At 49.0% G+C, this 23561-nt stretch overlaps 1 protein-coding gene across 5 annotated transcripts in view; it reads left to right on the forward strand.

Annotated features, from left to right (window-relative positions):
- Positions 1-23561, forward strand: part of LOC100218477 (gamma-aminobutyric acid receptor subunit alpha-3) — a 126072-nt gene that overhangs the window by 80244 nt on the left and 22267 nt on the right. For all 5 annotated transcript variants that reach the window (XM_030272926.4, XM_072929263.1, XM_072929264.1 and 2 more), the window contains 3 exons: positions 7837-7904; positions 12547-12767; positions 22946-23028. In XM_030272926.4, coding sequence (XP_030128786.2) covers positions 7837-7904; positions 12547-12767; positions 22946-23028 — 372 coding nt within the window. The remainder of the gene's footprint in view (positions 1-7836; positions 7905-12546; positions 12768-22945; positions 23029-23561) is intronic.

Raw genomic sequence — 23561 nt, forward strand, 5'->3', positions numbered from 1 at the left:
CTGTGTTGTCTGAGATCCCTCAAGTCATACCCAGCTGAGGAGAGAGAAGGTTTGTGCTGAGACCTGCCTGCACTTCTGCTCTCCAGTTCTGCTCTCCTTTCCCAGAGGCTGCAGGGAATGGCAGGAGATTCTCGTGGCTTTTTGCCCCCTCTGTTCCCCAGCCTTTCCCTCCTGACCACAGCAGAGCCTCTGCTCCCAGGATACCTGATGTGGCAGCACTGCAGGCACAGTAGGGATGTTTGTGGTCGTGACATTAGCAATAGCTCACACTGCTTTGTGGCCTTTTGTGTGGCAGGAGCTCTGTCAATGTCCTTGGAGTCAGCTTTATCCCCTGGCTGGGCTGGACAAGCCCAGGAGGCTCAACAGCACTGCAGTGATGTTCACTGAAATATTTCCTTCTCTGCTGCTATTTCTGAGCTCCCTTAGAAAAAAAAAATTGCAAGAAAAGCAACTCTGATGTATGTGGGGGAGCCTTACTGCCCCCACAGCAGGAGAGCAGCAGTGAATGCCACATCAGGGCTTCTGGTGTGTGCTTGGTGATGTAGATGTCTCCACTTCTGCAGCTTGAGGTTGTGGAGAGGGGTCACCCTCTCCTCTTGGGCACCTACCCCTCTGCTTGTGCCTCTCTGTCCTCTCCCAGCACTGGTCTGGCATTCCCAAGTGCCAGGTCACAGAGCAGGTGCCACGTGCCACACCACTCACCTCCCTCTGATCCTGCAAGGAGACACCATTCACCCCCCACTTCCCTAAACAAGGCAGCACCACAGGTTAAAAACCACCTGAAAAAGCACAGGTAGGGGCTGGGAAAGGCAGCCCAGGTGTGATGGGGGTCAGAGGGAGAGGAGGAGCCGAGGGTGGAGTTTCTGGCTGGGGCTGTAGTGACACCTCTGAAGGTAAGGGCTGCCCGGGGCTGTGGTTCAGCTCAGCTCCAGTGGGCTTGTGGAGCTTGTAGCAGAGGTCATGGAAACCTCTTTTGTTCCAGAGGCTAAAAGTGGAAGGAAAATTAAATCCCCCCAGTGGGAGGCTGAGAAGGCAAAGAGTGAAACACACAAAGAGCTTCTGTGTGCAGCTGCAAAAATTACCTTCTGCTGCTTGTTAATTACTATGGCAAGGAGTTGGGGGAAGCTATGAGGTGGAAGTCAGTAGTACCAGCTGACTTCTTGTGTTTCCCTTCCCAGAGATGCCAAGTTAGCTGGAAAGCACCACCCTGGTGTTTTTGGGTGTCACCCTGGTGGCACTTCGGGTTGTGTGATATGGAAGAGAGCAAGGCTGCATCCCCTCTCTTCATGGTGCCACTGCTGTCAGCACAGGCTGGTGGGAATCCTTCCCCAAGGGTTTTGTGTGGTTTTTAGGGTACACAGAATAAGGGGACACTGACTAAGGGGACCTCAGAAATTCCTGAGCCGAGGATAAATGGTGCTGTCTAGGAGGGAGTTAAGAGGCACAATCAGCTTGTTACTGCCCTTCTTAGGTTGTGACCACAGCTGGAGATGAGATATTGGAGCCCCGAGCAGAAACATCTCCCTGCAGGACCTGACTTGGAGTGGATTGATGGTTTGTACCCCTGGGTGCAGAAAATCCTGAACCCTTCTATCCTCAGCCACACCACCTGCTCACGATCTGCTAGGACGAGCTGACTCGTGATCATTTGTTTACTGATCCCAAAAGTGCAAAAGGCAAATGGCAGGGGACCATCAGTTTAATCACAATAAATTCACCTTTTATTGAGTGCCCACGGCAAATGCGATAGAGGGGACAGAAAGGAAATAAAGGATAGAGAGAGAGAGAAAGAGGGGAAGGGGGATATAGCTACCAAACAGAGAGACTAAATCCTCGATGGTCCAGCCACATGGATTCGCTGTCGTCCATGGGGGTTCACTGAAGTCTTGGTTAACTCAGGGATATTTTATAGTTCTCTGCCAAGTGGGGGAAGGTAATGAATGGAGAATGAGTCTATTGAAAAGTGGGTACAGACAGTCCATGTTCTGAGGCAGGACAAGTCCATTTCAGCAGTGAGCAGGACCCATTGTTTCCTTGGTTCAGTGAACACACCTGCAGGCACCACTTGGCAAACACCCTGCTTCAGTCAGGCCAGCACCCCTGTGCTAGGATTATAGGAGTCTCAGTCCTTGGGAGGGAGCTTCAGTCTCTGTCTGTCACACTGGTCATGAGGCAGATGAGGGATCTTCCGTAGGAGATCACCAAAGTTTCCCCAGAAAGTTCATTGGGCCAAGAGGTGGGAAAATTCCCAGGTTCAGGTGTCGTGAAGCAGGTGTAAGCGTGTAGAGCAAGCCGCTCCTTGCCAGGCCCTGCCAGAAGCAGTGCAGCATGGTGACACAGCAAACACACCTGCAAACCATCACCTGGCGAGCATCCACCTCACCCAGGCCAGAACTCCAGTCGGGGTCTTCAGCATCTCAGTCTCTGCCATTGCGGCGATCGTGAGGCAAAAATGAGGGGAACTTCGACTGTCTCTTACACCACCCGGCACAGAAACACCAGTGCAGATGGGTTTGTCCCCTCCGAGCTCCCTTGGGTCCCCGCACAGCCCTGGAGCTGCCTGGAGGAGCTCCCATCCCCGGCTCATCCCGGGGCTGTGCAGCCTCCCTGACGTCAGCGCAGCATCCAGGGATCCCCTGCACGGAGCCGCAGCGCCTTCGCCCCTGCTTTGTGCAGCTCGCATCACTCGGGAGCCCCCAGCGCCCGGCTGCACGGCTGCAGGCACAGCATCCCGGCTGCCTGCACAGCATCCCGGCTGCACGGCTGCAGGCACAGCATCCTGGCTGCCTGCACAGCTGCAGGCACAGCACCAAGGCTGTGGGCACAGCATCCCGGCTGCATGGCTGCAGGCACAGCATCCCGGCTAGGGGCACAGCATCCCGGGTGCCTGCACAGCATCCCGGCTGCACGGCTGCAGGCACAGCACCAAGGCTGTGGGCACAGCATCCCAGCTCCCTGCACAGCATCCCAGCTCCCTGCACAGCATCCCAGCTCCCTGCACAGCATCCCAGCTCCCTGCACAGTATCCCAGCTCCCTGCACAACATCCCGAGCGCCTGCACAGCATCCCGGCTCCCTGCACAGCACCCAGGCTGCGGGCACAGCATCCCAGCTCCCTGCACAGCATCCCAGGTGCCTGCACAGCATCCCAGCTCCCTGCACATCATCCTGCCTGCCTGCACAGGACCCAGGCTGCAGGCACAGCACCCAGGCTGCAGGCACAGCACTAAGGCTGTGGACACAGCATCCCAGGTGCCTGCACAGCATCCCGGGTGCCTGCACAGCATCCCAAGTGCCTGCACAGCATCCCAGCTCCCTGCACAGCATCCCAGCTGCACGGCTGCAGGCACAGCACCAAGGCTGTGGGCACAGCATCCCAGCTCCCTGCACAGCATCCCGAGTGCCTGCACAGCATCCTGCCTGCCTGCACAGCACCAAGGCTGTGGGCACAGCATCCCGAGTGCCTGCACAGCATCCCGGCTGTGGGCACAGCATCCCGGCTCCCTGCACAGCATCCCGAGTGCCTGCACAGCATCCCAGCTCCCTGCACAGCATCCCGGCTGCGGGCACAGCCTCCGGGACCCCCCGCCTGCCGAACCGCTCTCGGCACGCCCCCAAACCCCCGCAGCTGCCACCCAGCCGGCCGAGCCGGGGTATCAGGGGTGATTCTTGGATAAACAGCACTCGATGAGTGCAGGGGGAGGTTTAACACGAGCCTGCCCCGCTGCCAGGATCACTCGTAGCTCTGCAGCCGGGCAGGGGAGAGGCAGCGAGGCGGTGTGATTTGTGTTCCAGCTCTGCCGCTGCTCCCCGTGCTTCCAAGCAGCGAGTAAAAATAGCACTCGGTCATTTTGTAAATAATAGCCACCTCCTCCGGGCCCGGGGAGTCACGGGCACTTAAACCGGGGAATTGCAGGGGAAAGGGGTGTCTGCCCGGCTGGGATGGGGGCACGGGGGAAAGGGGAAGCCAGATTTACACCCTGCGCACAGCCAGGGCAGTGCCGGACCCGCCGGTGTGCGGGGCTGAGCTATCCCCCAGGGCTGGCAGGGCTGTGTGCTGTGCCCAACAGCCAGATCTGGGGTAGCAGATTCCTGCGGGAGAGGGGCAGCTCCCAAAAAGCCCACAGGTGTAGTGAGTGCCATGGTAACACTGTGGGAAGGGTTGTTTGCTTTGCTGTTTGCATCGCAGACCTGCCCAGCTCTGCGGGATTTCTCCAGCTGGGAGCAAGGCAGGAGCAGGCTCTGTACCCCAGGGGAAGGGGCAGCCCTGGCTGACCGGCAGCACCTTGTTCTGCTCTCCAAATTGTTCCTAGGGACATGCTTGTGCTGAAGCTTGGGAATAAACTGAGCCTATAAATGGGCAAGACCCCCAGACAAGGGAATCATCCTCAAACAAATGACTTGGGAACATGGCATGCCACTTGGATCTCTAAATTCAGTTCAAATACTGAACCTGAAATCTCTTGCTCTTCCAGTTTTTTGGGTTTTTTTTTTGCTTTCCTGGTGCAGCAGCTCAGCAGGGTGGCTGGAAGGGGCTTGGGCAGCCCATCAAGGGTCTGTTGGGCAGCGTTGTGCCAATCCTTAGGGCAGCCAGACCTGGGCTCTGGTCCTTGCTCTGCTCCAGCTTCCTATCTGAACCCAGCCCCTGCATTTTTGTTTCCCTGGTTATAAACAGGACTGGCAGCATCCACCTGCCACTCCAGCAGCCTTGAAGGCTCAACTCGTGCCTGTAAAAAAATTGAATTAGAGGGAAGGATGCTGCTAGGAAATGAAAAATGCCATTTTGTGTTCTGCAGCAGTTCTAGGGAAAGTGCCTACCCCCCTATACTGTCCTTCATTGTTAAATCTTTGGGAGAACTGCGCAAGACAGCCAAGCTACAGCGTGAGCACATATATGGCTTGAGCAGAAAATTAGAATTTCCCTTCCATGTCTCTAAGCAGAGGCAGGAGATGCTTTTCTTTCAGCTTTCTCTTGCTGAAAAAGCAGATGCAGTTTCATCTGACTCAGGCTCTGGGTGGGTCAGTGTGAGGGTAAGGAGTGGGGAGGCTGCTGGGGCAGCTCCTGATTTCTCTGCAGGTGGAGGTCTCACAGTCACAGAGCTGGGAGCAGTGCAGGTGCTCTTGGGCTGGGGATCACAAGGGAAGTGAATCTCTGAGGCTGGAGTTTGCTCTGTTCTGCTGGTGTTTCACTTATCTCTGGATTTCCCAGCTCTGCTGAAATCCCTGCCTGCGTAGCAATGATTTAATTTCAGAAATCCCTCCGGATCCCAGCCAAATCCTGCCCTTAGGAGCACACATTAACAGCGAGGGTTCAGTCTGGTTTTTGCCATGAGAGGTGCAGGAAGCTCATTTTTCTCAGAGCTGAGGGACATCACTGAGCCAGTGGTGAAGCTCCAGCTTGTCCCTTCTCTGGGTGCTGCATGACCTTGCCAGGGGGTAAATCTGCAGTCTGAAAATGGGGGATTCTCTTCAGACATGGGTTGTAATTAGTTATTAATATTAATAAGTTATTAATAGATTATTGAAGTTTCCTAATGCCATTATCTTTTTTGGATTTACCAGTAGATTGAAAGGTCAGGAAGGGGTCTCTGGAGCTCTGTGTCAGCCAGGTTACAGCATGATGAGGACATAAAAGCTCATTTAAGGATTTCAGGATCATATCAAAAGGTGTCCAAAATGAATTCTGCCTTTTTGTCTCCTCCTGGCTCCCTGAATCCCTCCCGCTGTGCTTGGACCTGGCAGAGCACACTGGAAAGCCCAGACCCTCCTGTGACCCCGTCCCTGTGAGCAGGGCACAGCTCACCCTGCACCTCCCAGGGACTGGCCATGGGTGCCACAGCTCCTGATCTGCAGAATGAATGCCAGGGAGGGGAGGAGAGGGGAGGGGAGTGTGGCAAGCACATTTCTCTCCCTCTCAGGATTTTCATAGAGGTGCACAGAGAGAAACAAAAGAGAAAACAATTTCTATTTCTGCTCCTTGTTTTTCCTATGTGGAATGTGTTTGGAGAATTGTTTACCTGGGGTGAGTGCTTGGTTGGATTCTGGTGAGGATTGTTTGAGCCTGATGGCCAATCCAACCCACCTGGGGCTGGACTCTGGAGAGGGTCACGAGTTGTGTGAGAGTTAGAGTCAGAGAAAGTAGTGTGTAGTTTTAGTATCCTCCTTTTATATAGTATATTAATGTATTTTAGCATAGTTATAATAAAGAAATAATTCAGCCTTCTGAATTGAGTCAGACATCGTCATTTCTTCCCATTGGGTTCGCTGCATTTACCCTGGGGGAGGGAGAGTTTTGTGTTTTCTCCAAGACGTAATGAGCTTTCTCTCGCCGCAGGGGGTAGCACAAAGAGCCTCACACCACTAAATGTTCTCTGCCGTGTGCCTCATCCTTGTTTGGAGGGAGACTGAGAATTCCCAGAGAGTTTCAGCCTCACGGAAGGGGCTCACTTTGTTTAGATTTCTGGGTGTTTCACAAAGTGTACCACACACATATTTCTCTTTAACCTTCTTTTTATCACATCGAGACGAGATCAAGGGTTACTTATATAGCACAATAATATCAGCCACGGGCTGCATCAAAAGCTTCTCAGCCATAATAACTAAAGACATGTATACGTATATTTTAGCCATTAAGGAGAAAACCCTGCCAGAATGCATTATCTTATTTGGGGATGTATAACTTTGAAGCACAAACCTAAGCTTCATAGTACTGCAAAATAACTCTCAGGGGACAGAAGGATTTCCATAACTAAATTAAACAATGGGCCATCCAGGCTACTTGCAAGGCTGCTGCAATGGCCAAGACTGGGTCCTGTGCATAAAACATGAACACTGCTTTGCAGCTTTAAATTGGTTGTTTCATTAGGAGAGCAGCTCTGAGCCAGCTAATGCCACACAACAGCGTGATCCATCCCTAAAGTGGGGAGGATTTATGGGAACTGAGTGCTGAAGTCAAGGCGGCTCATCCATCATGTTTGGAGCACAACCCAGTGGGCAGAGCACAGGACTGTAAATCTGGGAGATCACTGTGCCTTGATTTCCCTGCAAAGCGGGGTGGCAGCAGAGGGGTCAGTTAGGAAACAAGCCAAAATCCAAGGAAGTCAGGCAGGAGAGCTCTGTGTGCACGAGCTGCTGGCTGTGTTCAGCGCTCCAGCTTGTCTGAAGGCTTGTGGTTAAAATTGCCCCTGGTTTTAGCAGCTGGGTAGGCAGTGGGGCCCTGTGGCTTTGCAGGGGCAGTGATGCTTGCCCACATCACATGCTGGCCCTGCATCCCGGGCTGAGATTCCCTTACGGATGCTGAGCAGCAGCTTTGTGACAGCGAGGCACTTAGGAGAACAGCAAGCACGATGGCAGTAAAAGGCAATCAGAATATTGATTCTTTGTACATACAGATAAGCCTGGGGCTGTAACAAACCCAGGGTTCCCTAAAACTGCTGGAACATTGCTAGGCTGTTTATCTGGCTGGGAGACACAAAGGGATTTCAGATTAAAAAGGAGTTGCAAAGCATCAGGGCTTACCTCTGGATTGAAAACATGTGGATCTGTAGCAGGGTGTGGATCATGCAGCCACACAGATTCTGTAAATACGCATTGTCTGGCCGTGTGGGACAGATTTGTCCTCAGTGTAAGCGTGGGAAGCAGCAGAGCTGCCCTGGAGATGGATGTGCCCAATTACGAGTGATAAAATCAGCCGTTGTTTGGGGCACAGAGCACAGTGCTGAGGGTTCAGCAGAGCAGGAATAAACACCATATAACAAACCTCAAAACCTTGCCTGCACAAGGAAATTCAGCTCTCTAATTGCTCTTTTTTCCCTTTTTTTTTCTCTTTTTGTCCCAGACAGTGTAACTGAAGTCAAGACAGACATTTACGTGACGAGTTTCGGCCCTGTCTCGGACACAGACATGGTAGGTGTCTCAAGGGGAGGGGGGCTTCTCCTCAGCTGCTGTGGATGTGTCCCTCTCCATCCCAGGACAATATGGGTAGAAGTGGGAGTTTCCTAAGTGACAGGAGCTGGTGGTATCTCAGTTCCAGCGGTAGACAGAAGTTGTTTCCCAGGTGTGCTTGGGCTTTTGGAAAGCAGCTGATAACTGGAGGAATGAAAGTGCTCCTTGGGAAGAGGGGAGGATGCCAGAATCTGCTCTGGTTTGGTGGCAATGACAGAGAAAATGATTCACCATCAAACCATCCTTAGTGCCTGAACTGGAGGGAGGCAAAAGAGAAAACAGAAAAAAACATGAACTGACTGTGCTATTTTGACATGTTCAGGGAAAATTATTAATGAAAAGGCCTGAGGTCGGAATTTAGGCTTGTATTCCCACAACAGTTTGTCTTCTAATTAAAACAGGACTGTGGAGCATAATTAATAGTGAGGTTTCTCAACAGCAGCTCGTATTCCACACGCACCCAGAGAAGGGCAGGCTGTTGCTCAAGAGTTCCAGGATGCCACGTGAGGCCAGCTGTGCATTCAGGGCTGAGCCCCTCCTGCATGTCCAGCCCCTGAGGTGCCCTGTGCTGGCATAGCCCAGGTCAGTGGTGGGCAGTCCGTGCCATGGAGGGATGGCATGGGTGGATGAGGGATGCTCCATTCTGGGGCAGGCTGGAGCAGTGTCCTGGGGCTCTCACAGCCCCTCCAGAGCTGCAAGGGTTGAATTCTCTAGGCTGGCAGGGCCTGAACATCTCTTCAGCTGTCCCACAGCAATCCTGTGCTGGCAAGCAGAGGAGCTGGGGGAGAATAAAATCTCAGTGTTTCATGGAGTCACTCACTCCATCACTCTAACCTGTGTTGCTTTGGGAAGACCACTCATTCCAGGGTAAGAAGTTAAGTTGATGTCAGTGTAATCAAGATTATGAACCTCATCTGAGTTCTCCCTCTCTCTCTCCTGCTTTCCTACCACAGCAGAGACCCATAATATATTCAGCAATCGTAGCCCTTGGGGACTATCTGATAATTACTTCCAAGGTGGAGCATATTTGATTAAGGGAGTGTGTATAATGAACTGTGAAGAAAAAAAATATGAGGTATTGAAAAGAGGAAGGTATTCTCTGCAATGTGATTTGACAAAATGAATTTAAAATTAGGAAGACAGTTAAGGAATAATAAATTATTTCCCCTCCGCGTGCTTTCGTTCCGTGTATTTTACAAATGCATAGCGAATGTGTTTTAGCTCTGCTGCCAAAAGTAAGGGAGAGGAGCCCCATCTTCTCGGGAAGGTGGGGAGAGCCTGCTCTGGGGCTCCCTTTCATCTCAGGAGCGGGGCACTCCCTCCTCCCCGCTGGCCTCTGCCCAGTGCCACGCTGCCCTGCCACAGCCGCTCCTGGGCACACACGGGGCCTGGAATCACGGATTGGGGTGATGGAGGAGAGGCAGGAAAGCTGCCCTGGGGAGCGGGGAGAGAGCTGCTTGTTGCTGCTGAGGCAGGACAGGAATGAGAAGACTTTGATCAGAAGGCTGCTGACAGTAAAATTCCAGTTTATTCAAAATATACTGCTCTTTTATATTGACCTTTGTGAGGACCAACTCTATTGGTCCTGAAGTGAAAACAAGCCACACCATTGGTGTAAAGTGCTTGATGCACAGTGATAGAACTTAACTATAAACAATGTGAAAAACAAGAGAGATAAAGAATTATTTACATTCTTTTCCAACTCTTTCCCAGGCTTCTGCCTGGCTAGAAACTCTCTAACTAAATCTGAAACCCACAGCTGCTCACTGAGTGTGGAGGAGGAGGAAGAGGAGGAAGAGGAGGAGGAGACCTTTCCGCTGAGGCGCTCCAAGGGACTCCCGGGCTCTCTTTCGGTTTGGAGAGCAGAGCCTAATCGCACCTGAGGCGCACCCCAGTTTTGGGACTGTTGCAGCTTTGCCTCAGTCCCAGGGAAATTATTCGAAGGGAGACAAAAATGGAAGGGTTTTTTATTGTTTCATGGGTGGACTCTGAGGACAGAGTCAGTCTGCCGGAGCTCACCCTGGGTTGAGGGTGGCTCCATGTGGTAGAAAAATTTCTTCTCCAACCCATGCTTTCAAAAAAAGGTTCAGAAGTCTTCTGTTGTTTGGTCTCAAGGCAGTTTATTGCAAGTTATCTAAAAGATTTTCTTCTGGGGCTGCTGTGGTTTGCTCACAGCTCAGGCAGAGGCACACACACACCCTGACATCCTCTCTGACTCCCGACTGCTTCTTCTCTCCCCCTCTGCCCAGGGCTGCTGCTGCTTTTATATGGTACATTACGTGTTACATGGGTACAGTTTTTCCCCAATACCTATTACCTACATTAAATGGTGATTTTCTATCTTTTATATGGTACATTACGTGTTACATGGGTACAGTTTGTCCCCAATGCCTATTACCTATATTAAATGGTGCTTTTCTATCTTTTATATGGTACATTACGTGTTACATGGGTACAGTTTTTCCCCAATGCCCATTACCTATATTAAATGGTGCTTTTCTATCTTTTATATGGTACATTACGTGTTACATGGGTACAGTTTTCCCCAATGCCTATTACCTATATTAAATGGTGCTTTTCTACTCTAAACCAATCTGTGAGTGCCAACATCACCAAGAACATGGAGGTAAGGAAGAAGAAAGAGGGAGGACAGGGAAGGCCCAAATCCCTCCATCTTAAAACCTCTGACCCCCATGTACAAAACAGAAACCCCCCTGTACAACACTCAAAAATTCTTCCCTTTACTTCTTTACTTTGCGACTACTTCTACTATAATATCTAAACTTTTGTGACTTCTTGTTCTTCCTGCAAGGTTGGTAAATCATTCCATGGCTCAAACCCAAAATCACAGCTGTTTCCAGCTGCCTGCCAGGGTCTCAAATGCTTCTGACCTGGGCCTGGAGCCTCCAAAAATGTCTGAGGGACATTTTGAGTTCTGACATCAGTCTTAATGTTTTCAGTCACCTCTGTAGGCAGAGAAGATCAAAACACAGAACTAAGGGTGCTCCTTGGAAGGGGTGAGTTAAGAATAATGCTTTTATGGAAAGAAGCATAGAAAAGAGGGGAAGATTCTGAACATGATTTCTCTTTTCTTCAGGAATGATTCCTAAGCATTAAAGAAGATAAGCAGAGCCTTGGAAGTCATTAAAAATGTTTTGCTTCTTTGTCTGGCACTTTTTAAATAGAAACATGGAACAAGAGAGCTTTTCTTCTGATAAGGACTTTTCCCAAACCTCCCGGGACTGCACACAGGCTCATTCTTCAGGTTTATCCCAGGAAATAATGAATTAGAGATCACTTCCATGAAGGGACAAAATACCTTGTACAGGACAGAGAATGTAGAATTTCTCTTTCCTTCCCCAGCTGAGATCCAGAAGGTTCATATTTGAGCAGGGGTGTGTCCATGGCCAGGGAGCAGGGATGGATTTATTTACAGAGATGCCTCCATTCAGCTGCCATCTGCTGCAAAACCTGTAGGAATTTCTCTGTCCTATAGGAAAATGACACGCAGCAGTTTTTAAGTGCTGCTGAGAAGTGCTGCAGGAAAGAAATCATTTACAATGATAAGTTTGGTTGGCCCTGCGGCCTCCAGGAATGCGTAAATAAAGATTACGAGTCTCCAGTAGCAGGGGGAGGAAGAACAGTTGGGACAGAGAGGTTTTCCACAGACCCCTCTGTCTCTAAAAGTGGTTTCTGAATCTGCATTCACTGAGTGAGGCGCTGGTTTGGCTGCAGGGCTTCAAAGAGGTGACTTCTAACTGCCCCAGCTGGAATTTGGCCTGGAAAATGGGTCTCTACCCTGGCAGAAAGAAGAAAAGAAAAAATAAAAAAAAAAAAAGAAAAGGGAAATAACAAAAAGAAGACAAAAGAAAGTCACAGGATCTTGTAATGCAAGTTTGGGAAGTCTTCGATTAAATTATTTTCTAAAGGTGGTCTGGGGAACAAAATAGCATTACAACAATGTCATGCAAGTTTCTTTCTTTTCTTTTCTTTTCTTTTCTTTTCTTTTCTTTTCTTTTCTTTTCTTTTCTTTTCTTTTCTTTTCTTTTCTTTTCTTTTCTTTTCTTTTCTTTTCTTTTCTTTTCTTTTCTTTTCTTTTCTTTTCTTTTCTTTTCTTTTCTTTTCTTTTCTTTTCTTTTCTTTTCTTTTCTTTTCTTTTCTTTTCTTTTCTTTTCTTTTCTTTTCTTTTCTTTTCTTATGGGCAGTGATGTAATTACCAGCATCCTGGCCAGATTCCATCTCCAGGATCTTTATTTTTTGCCTTCTAAAATACCTGTGTAGCTGCACATAATGGCCTTTCTCCCCTGAAACTTCTGGATAGAGGTGGTGGTGCAGCAGGGCTACCCCAGCTCTGGCCACTGTAGGCTGTGCTGCAGCTTCTCTGCAGTGCTCAGAAACACTGCCACGCACATTTTGACATCATAGGTAAGTCATTACCCAAAATGTGCTGAACCCCATCTATCCTGCACTGCTGTTTACACACTGTGCTTGTTGCACCACACCTCGTGTCACCAGGGTGTGCCAAAACCCAGTTTGCTCTGTAAGACACCACCTCTTGAGCTGAGTAAAACACAACTTATTTTCCTCTCGTCTCTCCCCAAAGGAATACACCATTGATGTCTTTTTCCGGCAGTCCTGGAGAGATGAAAGGCTGAAGTTTGATGGCCCCATGAAAATCCTTCCCCTGAACAACCTGCTGGCCAGTAAGATCTGGACTCCTGACACTTTCTTCCACAACGGGAAGAAATCTGTCGCCCACAACATGACCACCCCCAACAAGCTGCTGCGCCTGGTGGACAACGGCACCCTGCTGTACACCATGAGGTGAGGCTGGCTCTCCTTCCAGGGAATCCCAGCTCCTTCTGCACATCCAGGCACCTCAGGGTGCCTCACAGCAGGGTTTATGCAGGCTTCCACTAACTCTTGGTAGTAGACTTGAGTCCTACCCTGCTGCTTTCCATGCTCTCCTTGTTTCCTGCCTATGGACCATCACTGATCCTCAGCTTGGCACATTTTTACGGGTAGATTTTCCCTTATCATTCACAATGATTTTTTTGCTTTCACGTGCTGAGGTGATGTGTTGGGATCTATAGTTTGTGAGGTTGATGTGCCACCTGGACTAATTTCTTCCTGACCTGTGATGGGATATGAATCAGGTATCCAGTGTTGGTATGGGAACATTAGGTTGGGAGAATTTGTTATTCTCCAGCAGCTTGAGAACAGATCTAAATTTGTTCAGCGTGTTAGAGCAGAACCATTTCACACATCTAATGAGACCAAGCTTTCTTGAGACAACAATGGGGTTGTTTTTTCCCACTTTGTGGAATAAAAAAAAATCCAAATCTATGTGATCAATGTACATTAGGGAAAAAGCCCAACAAACAGCTAATTAAAAACTGTGATTTGGAGAAGCCAGGGTTGCAGGAGTCATAGGTTGTAAATGAAACAAGCTGCTGATAAATGCACAAGAAAGGTATTGAGCTGGTTTTGGCAAGGTGTAAATCTTTGTTTTAAAAATTATTTTCTCTGTCTCCAAGCCAATCCTTACTAATAACAGGCCTCATTGTGGGTTCTGTGTGCTAAGATGATGCACTTTCACCTCTGTTTTTGAGGACCAGGCAGAATTTCATCTCTTCATAGTTAAACTGGCTGTGAATCTACACAGTGTCAGCAAGTTTTACAGCCCACATTGATAAACAATGCCTTGCTTTTGTGCAGCAGTTCTCAAATATGAGCTAATCCTGCCAATGCCCTGGGGGTTCAGGTCTCCACACATCAGTGATCTCACATTAAGGCAGATGGGGTAAATGAAGGGAAAAGCCCAACTTGACTTAAGGGCTCTGTTCTGCTCCCAGCTCCCTGACCTGCAAGCAGACAACTCGCCCTCCCCGCACTTTGTATCATTGTCTGACTGTAAAGTATTACAGGAGCTGCTGGCATAAGGCAGCAAAAGCAAAAAAAAAAAGACTCCATTTCAGAGCTTTTAAATCATTTCACTACTTCTTTATTCAGCAAACAGCCATTAGCTTCAGCAAGTTTTGTGTGACTAAAAAAGTATTGGATCTATTTTTCTATTCAGGGCTGGGCAGGTGCCAGGGTGGCAGCAGCATCATGAGACTCTTGGGAATGAGCTTCTGGAAGAAAAGAGAGTCTTGGGATTTTCTAAAATAAACTCAAAGCACCCTTCAGTTTAGCTGTCTGCTGAAGGACTGGGGAATGAAGGACCTCCTGTTACAGGTGCTCCTGCCCCGCTTAAATACATCCCTAAGGCTTTGTCAGAGGTGAGGAGCACACTCAGAGGTGAGGGTTGGATATGAGGCCTTTTGTCATGTTTTGAATTGCACAGAGCCAGGAGTTCTTGTGCACAGAGATCTTTTCTTTCCCCAGTGTGTGAAGCCCAGGGGAGGCTCTGGAGTGGTTAGAGCTGCCCAGTTGACCACAGCATGCTGGACAAAGCAGGACTCCTCTGGGATTGCAAGTAAACACATCCAGGAGGGAATGTCTGTCCCCGAGCATCTGATGATTCCCTTTCTTCCTCTTGGTGCTGCTTAGGACCACCAGGGTCTCTTTTGAGTGGGGTGTCAGAAAGGAAGATGCAAGGGCACAGATGCAGGGACAGGACCAAGCTTCAGGCTCAGCCACCAAAACCTACCTGGCTTTGCCATTCCAAGGCACTCCCACCTCAATTCGCCTGTCAAACAATGATGGTGGTATCACCTTCCCTCGTTACCTGCTTTGAAACCTCTCCCAGGGAAGGGCTGAGGGAGCCTCTTGTTTTCTGTCCAAGTGATGCCTTTGCTGTCCTCCCCAGGCCCAGGGATGTGCACGTGTGTCCCCAAAGGAAGGGGCAGGACCTTGAAGCCAAATGCACACAGCTGACATCCAGCAAAGTGCAAATCCAAAGGGGTGCCCTGCTGAGTGGGGAGAGAGTTTGGGCTTCCATCAGATTTCCAGTGGCCTGGCAGCACTGCCCAGGTGATCCCTTGCAGGCTCAGTCTAGACTGATACCTGGCCATGCAGTTTAACTGCTGAGAATATCCTGCTCCTTTCCCTTGTACCAGGCAATATCCTTGAGGGATCAGCTCTGCTGATGTGCAATTAGAGGCACGTCTCTTGCTATTTATCCTGCTGGGAAAGCCAACTTCTCTTAGTCAAGGCTTACAGTTATAGATGAACTTGCTCTGGTGGAACAGCAAGTCTGACACATGCATCCAGCAAAACGACACCTGTGTGACAATATTTATAGCTCCTGGAGAGAGCCTCTTTATCACTGACCAGAGCTCCCAGGAGCTGCACAGCAGCTGTAGCCCAGCATCCACAGATCTCCTTCAGTCATGGCACATTCTCCTCGTGGATCAGTGCAATGTCACAGTGCACACCCCTGACCTGACAGGCCTCTGCACCTGGGCCACAAAACAGCCTTTGTGACCACTGCACTGAGCTGCATTTCTCTACTCCCCAGGATTGCCAGTCCCTCTGCACCTTCCCTGCTCCTCCAGCTGCCTCAAAGAGCACAGGGATGCAGTTCCATTATGTGGCCCTGTGTCTGCAGTCTCTTCTTGTGGAGCTCCTGCATGGTCCAAATAGTTCACACAAGCCCAGCTGTGGTCTCTAAACTCTGGTGTCAGACCTGAGTGCAACCACAACCCGGGAATGGCGCTTGGATTTACGTAAGAAAGAGACAAAAGTAGCCAAGGCAGCCATCTCTGGGTGTGCCCTCTGGCTGAGATAGTGTGGGGCACACAGATAATGCTCTGGCTCTCCCCAGCCTGGAAGCATGGAAAAATAGTGAAAGTTTAATGCTGTGCTGATGGGATTCAGCTTTGTGAATCAAGGCTTTAAAAAGCTCTTCTGCTCTTAACAGGGCCTGTCAGAATGGCGTGTTGAGGCTCTGTGGTTATTGTCAGAGTGGTTCCCAGACAATATGTGCTCAAGTTATGCACTTGGAGGATGTTTTCTTTATCTATCAGGCTGACACATTCACTGCATGCCTAAAGGCTCTGCCTCAAGAGCCTGTGCTGCTGAAGACAACGTGCAGGAGGGTCTGGGAACCCTCAGGTGAGGCAGAGGCACAGCAGGAGGGAAAGCAGGGCCCAGGAGACGTGCAGCCCTACAGGGGCTGTGGAATCCCAGAGCAGGTCCTCCACCTGGTGTGCCATTCCTGGGGTTTGGGCTTCCCACGCTGCCTTTTGAAATCACAGAGCTTTGCAGTGTCTGTCCCTCAGCAAAGGCTTTTTGGGGTGTCTTTACTGGCTGGGGGATTTTTAGCCCCCAGGCAAGTAGTGATGGCTCCAGGCTCTGCAGCAGCCTCCCCACGATGGAGGTGCAGCCTCCCCACGATGGAGGTGCAGCCTCTCTGCAGGAGCAGCAGCTGGGACAGCCCAGCCCCAGCTCTCCTGGCTCTGTGGGCTGGCAGCTCTTTGTTCCCACACCAGGGCTGACCCCAGAAAACATCACAGAAGGAGCCAAGCAGAGCAGAGCTTGGCTGCCTGATAAAAACACAAGCAGGCAGCAAGATGAGATTTGCTCCAACTTCTCCCTGCCAGAGCAGATCCAAAGACAAAAATGATCTGTTTTCCAGGCTCGGCTTTGTGCAGACAGAGTTTTTAAGGAAACTGTCCCAGGAGGGAGAAATCTTCAGAGAACACCTTATCTCACTGCATTTCTGCCATCATGGGCTGAAATCTCCAGGGGCTGGGGGAGGATGGAACGTGAAATCAGTGCTTCCAGATCCAGCACAAGGATCCTAGAAGCAATTTGGCTTACAAGCTTAAACCCCTCAATTAAACCTAACCTAGATTCTCCCACAGCCTAGACCGTAAACACTGCTCGGCCTGACTGTGGTTATTAATGAACCTTCTGAAGAAGAAATCAGGACAAAACTCCAGCAGTATCCCTGGCATAAACAAAGCCAGCCCTGCCGTGCAGGGTGCTGTCATGTTTTTGTAGCACTCACACACCGAGGGATTATTACATTTGCGTCCCAGAAACTGGGCTGAGATCCTGGCTCATCCTGCAGCTGCACGCAGGTAACGACAGGGGCTCTAATGACACATCAAAGGCTTTGCTAAGCTCCCGGTAACCATGAGAACGCAGCTGAAGAGGTTTGTTATCCCCCAGCCCTGGCAGAGGTATGTTTAGCCTGATTCACGCTTCTTGCCATTGTGTTGGTGCAGTTCAAAGGACTTTAAAAGAGGAAAAAAACACGGGTTCTGTCCTGGATGTTCCACTTTCGGTGCCATTGTGCCAGCAAAGTGAAGAGAAAACACGAGGAGTTTGGGGTTTGGCTTCAAGACAGTTCTGCATAAGTTATTGCAGGTGCCTGGGACTGGTGAGCCAAAGGCTACGACTGCTGGCTGAGGTGATTTCTGGCAGCTTGGCTATTTTTTAGGTGCTCTTCAGGCCTTCTTAGGACTTTTCAGGGCTCCTGGATGTGAATAGCCCATCAGAGCAATGAAGCAAAACGCAGTGGCTCTCTGGCCATCAGCTCCCTTGCACAGGATAAGGGGCAGAGATGAGAATTTCTGCAATAAACCCTTTCATCCAAGTGCTGCAGAGGCTGTGGTAATTGTCTGGGAAGGGAGAGACATTCCTGGTGGTTTGATGCTTTGACTTTTCTTGTGTTACCTGTGAACCTGCTGACCTGAAGCTGCTGAACCAGACTCATCTCGCTGGAACGATGCGACTTTTCCTTTTTTTTTATTCAATTCCAGGAAACTTAAAATCTCCTTCAGTTGTAAGCAGAGAAGTGGCAGACTAGGTTGCTCTTCCAGTGGTTTGTTGATGGATTTCTTGTTTTATTGCTTGCTGGCTCAGCTAATAAAACAGGCTTTTGATTTAAAATGCAACTGCTGCATTCCCACACATCGAGGGAGTCATCCAGATCCATATAAAATTGTCTCCTCCCTTGACAGCACTTGCTCTTGTTGGCCATGGCCTGGAGAGGGCAGGAGGGTTTGGCCAAGATCAGTCTCTGCTGCTGTCCTGGTCCCCTCTGAGGCTCTTGCTGGCTGCTTTGAATGGCACAAACCCACCAGACCCACAATCTGCAGTCCCTGGGGTCCTCCAGCCTTACTCAGAGTGGCTGATGATCACAGCCAACACTTGCAGACAGCACAGTGGAAGGGAAAGACTTTCCTGGGTTTTTTGGGGTGGGTTCAGGATGCATCAGGAGGAGGGTACTGGTCAGAGATTAAGTCCTTTGGAAAAGCCAACTTTGGGAACTCACAGTTAAGAGCCGTTGGAAATAATAAAGCAATGAGTGATGCAGATGAAAAAAACAGGAAGGTAAAAAGGAAAATTCTGGTGTGGGCTGCTGAGGGAGACGGGAAATGTCTCAACATTTCCCTGACACAAGTGACAGTGACAAAATGAGAAGCAAAAAGTCCATTGCAGTTGGAAAAGACACCGAAAGATTCAAAGTCTAAGATCTGTGAGAATATGCTTGACAAGCTTGCCAGCCAAGAGCTCCCCAAGTGGATTTTGAGCTGGCTGAAGAGAACATCACAAAAGAAACAGAACAGGAAGAGCAAGGCAGTGAAGTCCACACCAAGCTGCCAGGTTTTTATACCTGCTTCTTGAAATCCGTAGTTGAAAAGAGAGGCATCAGAGCAAATGAGCAATTTGTTCATGGTGGCCCAAAGCCAGGGACCTCATAAAACAGGAAAGCTGGACAGGATAGAACACACATCCAACCAAAATTATTAATGCAACGTTCTCCCTTTATTCCAGAGAAGATGGCAGTTTTTATGCACCTCTATATAGTTTACAGTTTACAAAGGCACTCTGATTGGCAAGCTAACATTGTTTATTTTTGTCTTAAGGTGGCCTAAACCTTACACTATAAACCTGTACTACTTCACACCCAGACAGCCCAGTGCTCCCCACCACACCTTAATACAATTTCTAACTGCACCACAAACTCTTAATTTCTAACTGCGCCACAAACTCTTAATTTCTAACTGTGCCACAAACTCTTAATTTCTAACTGCACCACAAACTCTTAATTTCTAACAGCGCCACAAGCTCTTAATTTCTAACTGCGTCAGAGGCTGGAAGGCCTCACAAGGCCCAGATCTGAGGTCTAGACTGGAGTAGCTCAAATCTCATTCCAAACATAAATCATGCCCTCTCTCTCTCAGAAACGCTGCAACTGTGGCCTTTGAGTGTCCTGGAGAAAATAATTACAACACTGTGCTTGTAGCCTTGTGAAAATCACTGTCAGTCTTCAGTGAGCCTTGACTGAAGTCTAAAGGTCAGGTCTTCTTCTCTTTCATGTAAAACAGGTGCATTCAGTGCAGTGAGGAGGAACAGATCACCAAGTCAGAGAGAGTGATCTGTCTCCAGGACGTTGCTTTGGGCACGCCGTGGCTCTTGGCTTGGCTGAGGCAGCCAGGCTGGAGGCAGCTGTGGAGCAGGACAGCCAGCATCCCCTCCGTGCCCTGTTTGCCAGCCTGGCACAGGACACGGGATGTCCATGGCCATGTCCAGGACTGGCACACTCACTGCAGGCCAGCCCTTGGTCTGTGGGGCACTGAATTGCCAGATGCCCCCAAAGACTTGAAGGACAGGCTTAATGCCCTGCTCTGAGTGCTGCAGGGCCTCCAGAGAGTTTGGGCAAAAAAGGTATTGAGCTGGTTTTGGCAAGGTGTAAATCTTTGTTTTAAAAATTATTTTCTCTGTCTCCAAGCCAATCCTAACTAATAAAAGGCCTCACTGTGGGTTCTGTGTGCTGAGATGCTGCACTTTCACCTCTGTTTTTGAGGACCAGGCAGAATGTCATCTCTTCATAGTTAAACTGGCTGTGAATCTACACAGTGTCAGCAAGTTTTACAGCCCACGTTGATAAACAATGCCTTGCTTTATCACAGCAACTCTGCTCCTGTGCTGCTTGCTCCAGCTCCTCTGCTCTCCCTCTGTCGGAGCCCCGGCCTGCTTCAGGGGCTCCGTGCGGTGGAAAAGTCTCTCCTCCACCCCGAGCTTCCAAAGAAAGGCTCAGCAGTCTCTGTTGTTCGGTCTCAAGGCAGTTTATTGCAAGTTATCTAAAAGATTTTCTTCTGGGGCTGCTGTGGTTTGCTCACAGCTCAGGCAGAGGCACACACACACCCTGACATCCTCTCTGACTCCCGACTGCTTCTTCTCTCCCCCTCTGCCCAGGGCTGCTGCTGTCTTTTATATGGTACATTACGTGTTACATGGGTACAGTTTTTCCCCAATGCCCATTACCTATATTAAATGGTGCTTTTCTGTCTTTTATATGGTACATTACGTGTTACATGGGTACAGTTTTTCCCCAGTGCCTATTACCTATATTAAATGGTGCTTTTCTATCTTTTATATGGTACATTACGTGTTACATGGGTACAGTTTTTCCCCAATGCCTATTGCCTATATTAAATGGTGCTTTTCTACTCTAAACCAATCTGTGAGTGCCAACATCACCAAGAACATGGAGGTAAGGAAGAAGAAAGAGGAGGAACAGGGCAGGCCCAAATCCCTCCATCTTAAAACTTCTGACCCCCATGTATAAAGTAAAAACCCCCCTGTAGAGGTGCTAAAACTCCCTTGTACAATACTAAAAAATTCTTCCCTCTACTTTGTAACTACTTCTACTATAATATCTAAACTTTTGTGACTGCTTGTTCCACCTTCAAAGTTGGTAACTCATTCCATGGCTCAAACCCAAAATCACAGCTGTTTCCAGCTGCCTGCCAGGGTCTCAAATGCTTCTGACCAGGTCCTGGATCCTCCAAAAATGTCTGAGGGACATTTTGAGTTCCAACATCCTTTGTGCATTGCCAGCTTCCCTGACTCTTCTGGGCGCTGTCTGAAATGCCAGGGCTCCTTCCCTCACCTGGCAGAGCAGAGCTCACAGCCTGATGCTCTGATGAGTCTGTTTGTAATTTGTTGTGAACAATGAAGTGTACAAGGTATTATCATTAATATTAATACCACAACTATTAACAAGATTTTACCTAACTTGTAAAGTTGCCTTGACTAAGGAGCTAAGCCTTGCTCATTGAACAAATTGTCTATGTTTGTTTGGTTTTAATTTTAGATATTAAGTCTTTAAGCTTTTGTATATTTTTGTGAATGGATTCAGAATGGTTAGACAAATTCATGTAACACATTTCCTTGAATTCTTTACAACTATGTTTATGTGCTAGTAAAAGAAAATTAATTGCTGCTTGATTTGGAGCGTGGTCTGTCGGACACTGCTGACATCAGTCAACATGTCACTGAGTGTATTGGATGTGGTATTAGTTTGTTTGCTTAGCTAACATCTAATCTTATTTATTTGTTTCAATGTTGCTTCAGAAGCAATTTTAGGTAAAAAGAAGCTTGTTGAAATTTTTGGTGCTTTTTTCTATGGATTGAAATTACTATTGTAATTTTTTTGGATATCCATGAGTAGATCTTTTGTTCTTTTTTGTGTTTTCTGAAACTGTTTTAGTGTTAGGTGTTATCACAGTGAGTGTGTTACTGTTACCTGACTCGCTTTCAGGGTATGATGGAATGCTTTGCTATGCTTTACCCCTACAAATGAACCAATAACGTTTTGGTAATTTCTGTGGGTACTGGTCAACTGCTCAACACCAGGTGATGGGGAGGCTCCAGTGCAGCAGCTGGGCAGGGTTTGCTGCCCTGGGCCCTGTGTGTGGCTGTCCCCTCTCACAGCACCAGCTGCCACCTGCAGCCACTGTCACCGCAGCTGTGCCACCCCTGCCACCTCACAGCCATTCTGCTTTGTTTCCTCCACAGGGGTTTTTACAGCAATTTGTGGGTTTTGTCCACTGAATTTTATTATGTCAAATTTTTTAAAAAGCCCTCTTTTTTTTTTTTTTTTTAATATAAGCATTTAAGGTTTGTCTGCCGAAAAGAAATAACCTTTATTTTTATTTTATTTCTGTTCTTAAAACAAATTTATTCTTTGCTTTCAGCAAACAAACCCCAAAGCCTTTATTTTTTCAGGGTTTATTTTGCATTTGACTAAGCCTCAGTATTTTCTGTGAAGAATAACTTAGCTGAACATTTTTCTAGCCAAAGGAAAATATCTCAATAGAAGCTTCTCAACCTGAGTTTTGCACAAGCCACCTTCAGTCTTTGCAGTTGCCCTTTGCATCCACATGTTGCTCCTGCCATGGTTTGTTTGCTGTTTTGCTGAGCCATCAGAAGTGAGTCTGGTTTATTTTTCCCTACAAATGGTTCCTTCAGAGAAGATTGTTTTAGACATCTCCTGGGAAGCTGTCTCTCCTGGCTCCCTCTCCCTGGCTGCACACTTTGCAGTACTCCAGGAAGGAACACGAGCTCCCTTTTTTAGAGCCCTTTATAATGGATATTTTTATGCCTGGCCCCATATTCTGCAGCACACTGCTTTTATGGCTGTGCCTCCCTCACCAGGCTGCTTCCTGACGAGCTGTCCTACCGGGATTTGGGAGATTTGGGAAGCACTGGTTGTCCTGCACACCCCCAGACAGCCCCAGGATGTTCCAGTTCTTCACCTGCCCGCAGCATCCTCTGCAGTGCTGCCAGGGGAGGTGGGATGAGGTGTCCCCCATGGCCAGGGGGTGTTGTGCCCTGCTGGCTTCATGGATCTGGACTCTGAACCATCTGCCAGCCCCCAGCTCCTTTCCAGACCACCAGGCCTGTTCCTGGGAGCCCCTGAAGCCTTCTCCTCTGCCTGCCAGCGTGGTCCATCAGGTGTTCCCTGGCCCCAGGAGCTCTGCTCACTGCCCCTGAGCACACAGGGGTCCTGGGCTCTGGCAGGTTTTCCCACAGCTCTGAGTGGGTGAAGATGAACTCAGTCAGTAGGGTTGAGTTTACACCGTGGAAAAGGCTGCCAGATGTGTGTCCTTCTGTCCTCTCCACAGCTGGGGGCCTTCTGCCCAGAGACCCCGAGGCTGGTGAGCCCTGGGGAGCACTTTGCCAGAGCTGCTGGCTGCAGCAGGCTGTGGCAGAGGGGCCAGCCTGGCCCTGAGCAGCCCCTGTGCTTTGTCCTGCAGGCTGACCATCCACGCCGAGTGCCCCATGCACCTGGAGGACTTCCCAATGGACGTGCACGCCTGCCCCCTGAAATTTGGGAGCTGTAAGTACCCCCAACAGCCTCTGCAAGGAGCTGGTACAGGGCTGAGGAGCAGTGCTTTGTGTGCCTGGTGTTTCACAGGACTTTAGTAAGGGTAATATTTATTTATTCTGATGATAATGTGGCCAAATCTTTTTTTCTGCTGTTTTATACATGCAATTCATCACTGAGCGAGTCTGTGCTCAACTCAGGCTGACAGGGTGGGTTAGACACCCATGGTTTTGCTGTAAATTATTTAGAAAGTAGCCAGGTTGGAATTGGTCTCTTCTCCCAGGTAACAAGTGGCAGGATGAGAGGAAATGACCTAAAGTTGTGTCAAGGGACATTTAGATTGGATATTAGGAAAAATTTCTTCACTCTAAGGGTGGTCAAGCATTGGAACAGCAGCTTGGGGAGGTGGTGGAGTCACCATGCTCAAAGTGTTCAAAAATGTATAGTTTGGGCACCTGGAGACATGGGCTTGGCAGTGCTGGGTCAGTGGTCGGACTTGATAATCTGAGAGGTCTTTTCTAACATTACTGATTCTGTGATTATAA

The sequence above is a fragment of the Taeniopygia guttata genome, chromosome 4A (genome assembly GCF_048771995.1).
Source record: "Taeniopygia guttata chromosome 4A, bTaeGut7.mat, whole genome shotgun sequence".
Lineage (NCBI taxonomy): Eukaryota > Metazoa > Chordata > Aves > Passeriformes > Estrildidae > Taeniopygia > Taeniopygia guttata.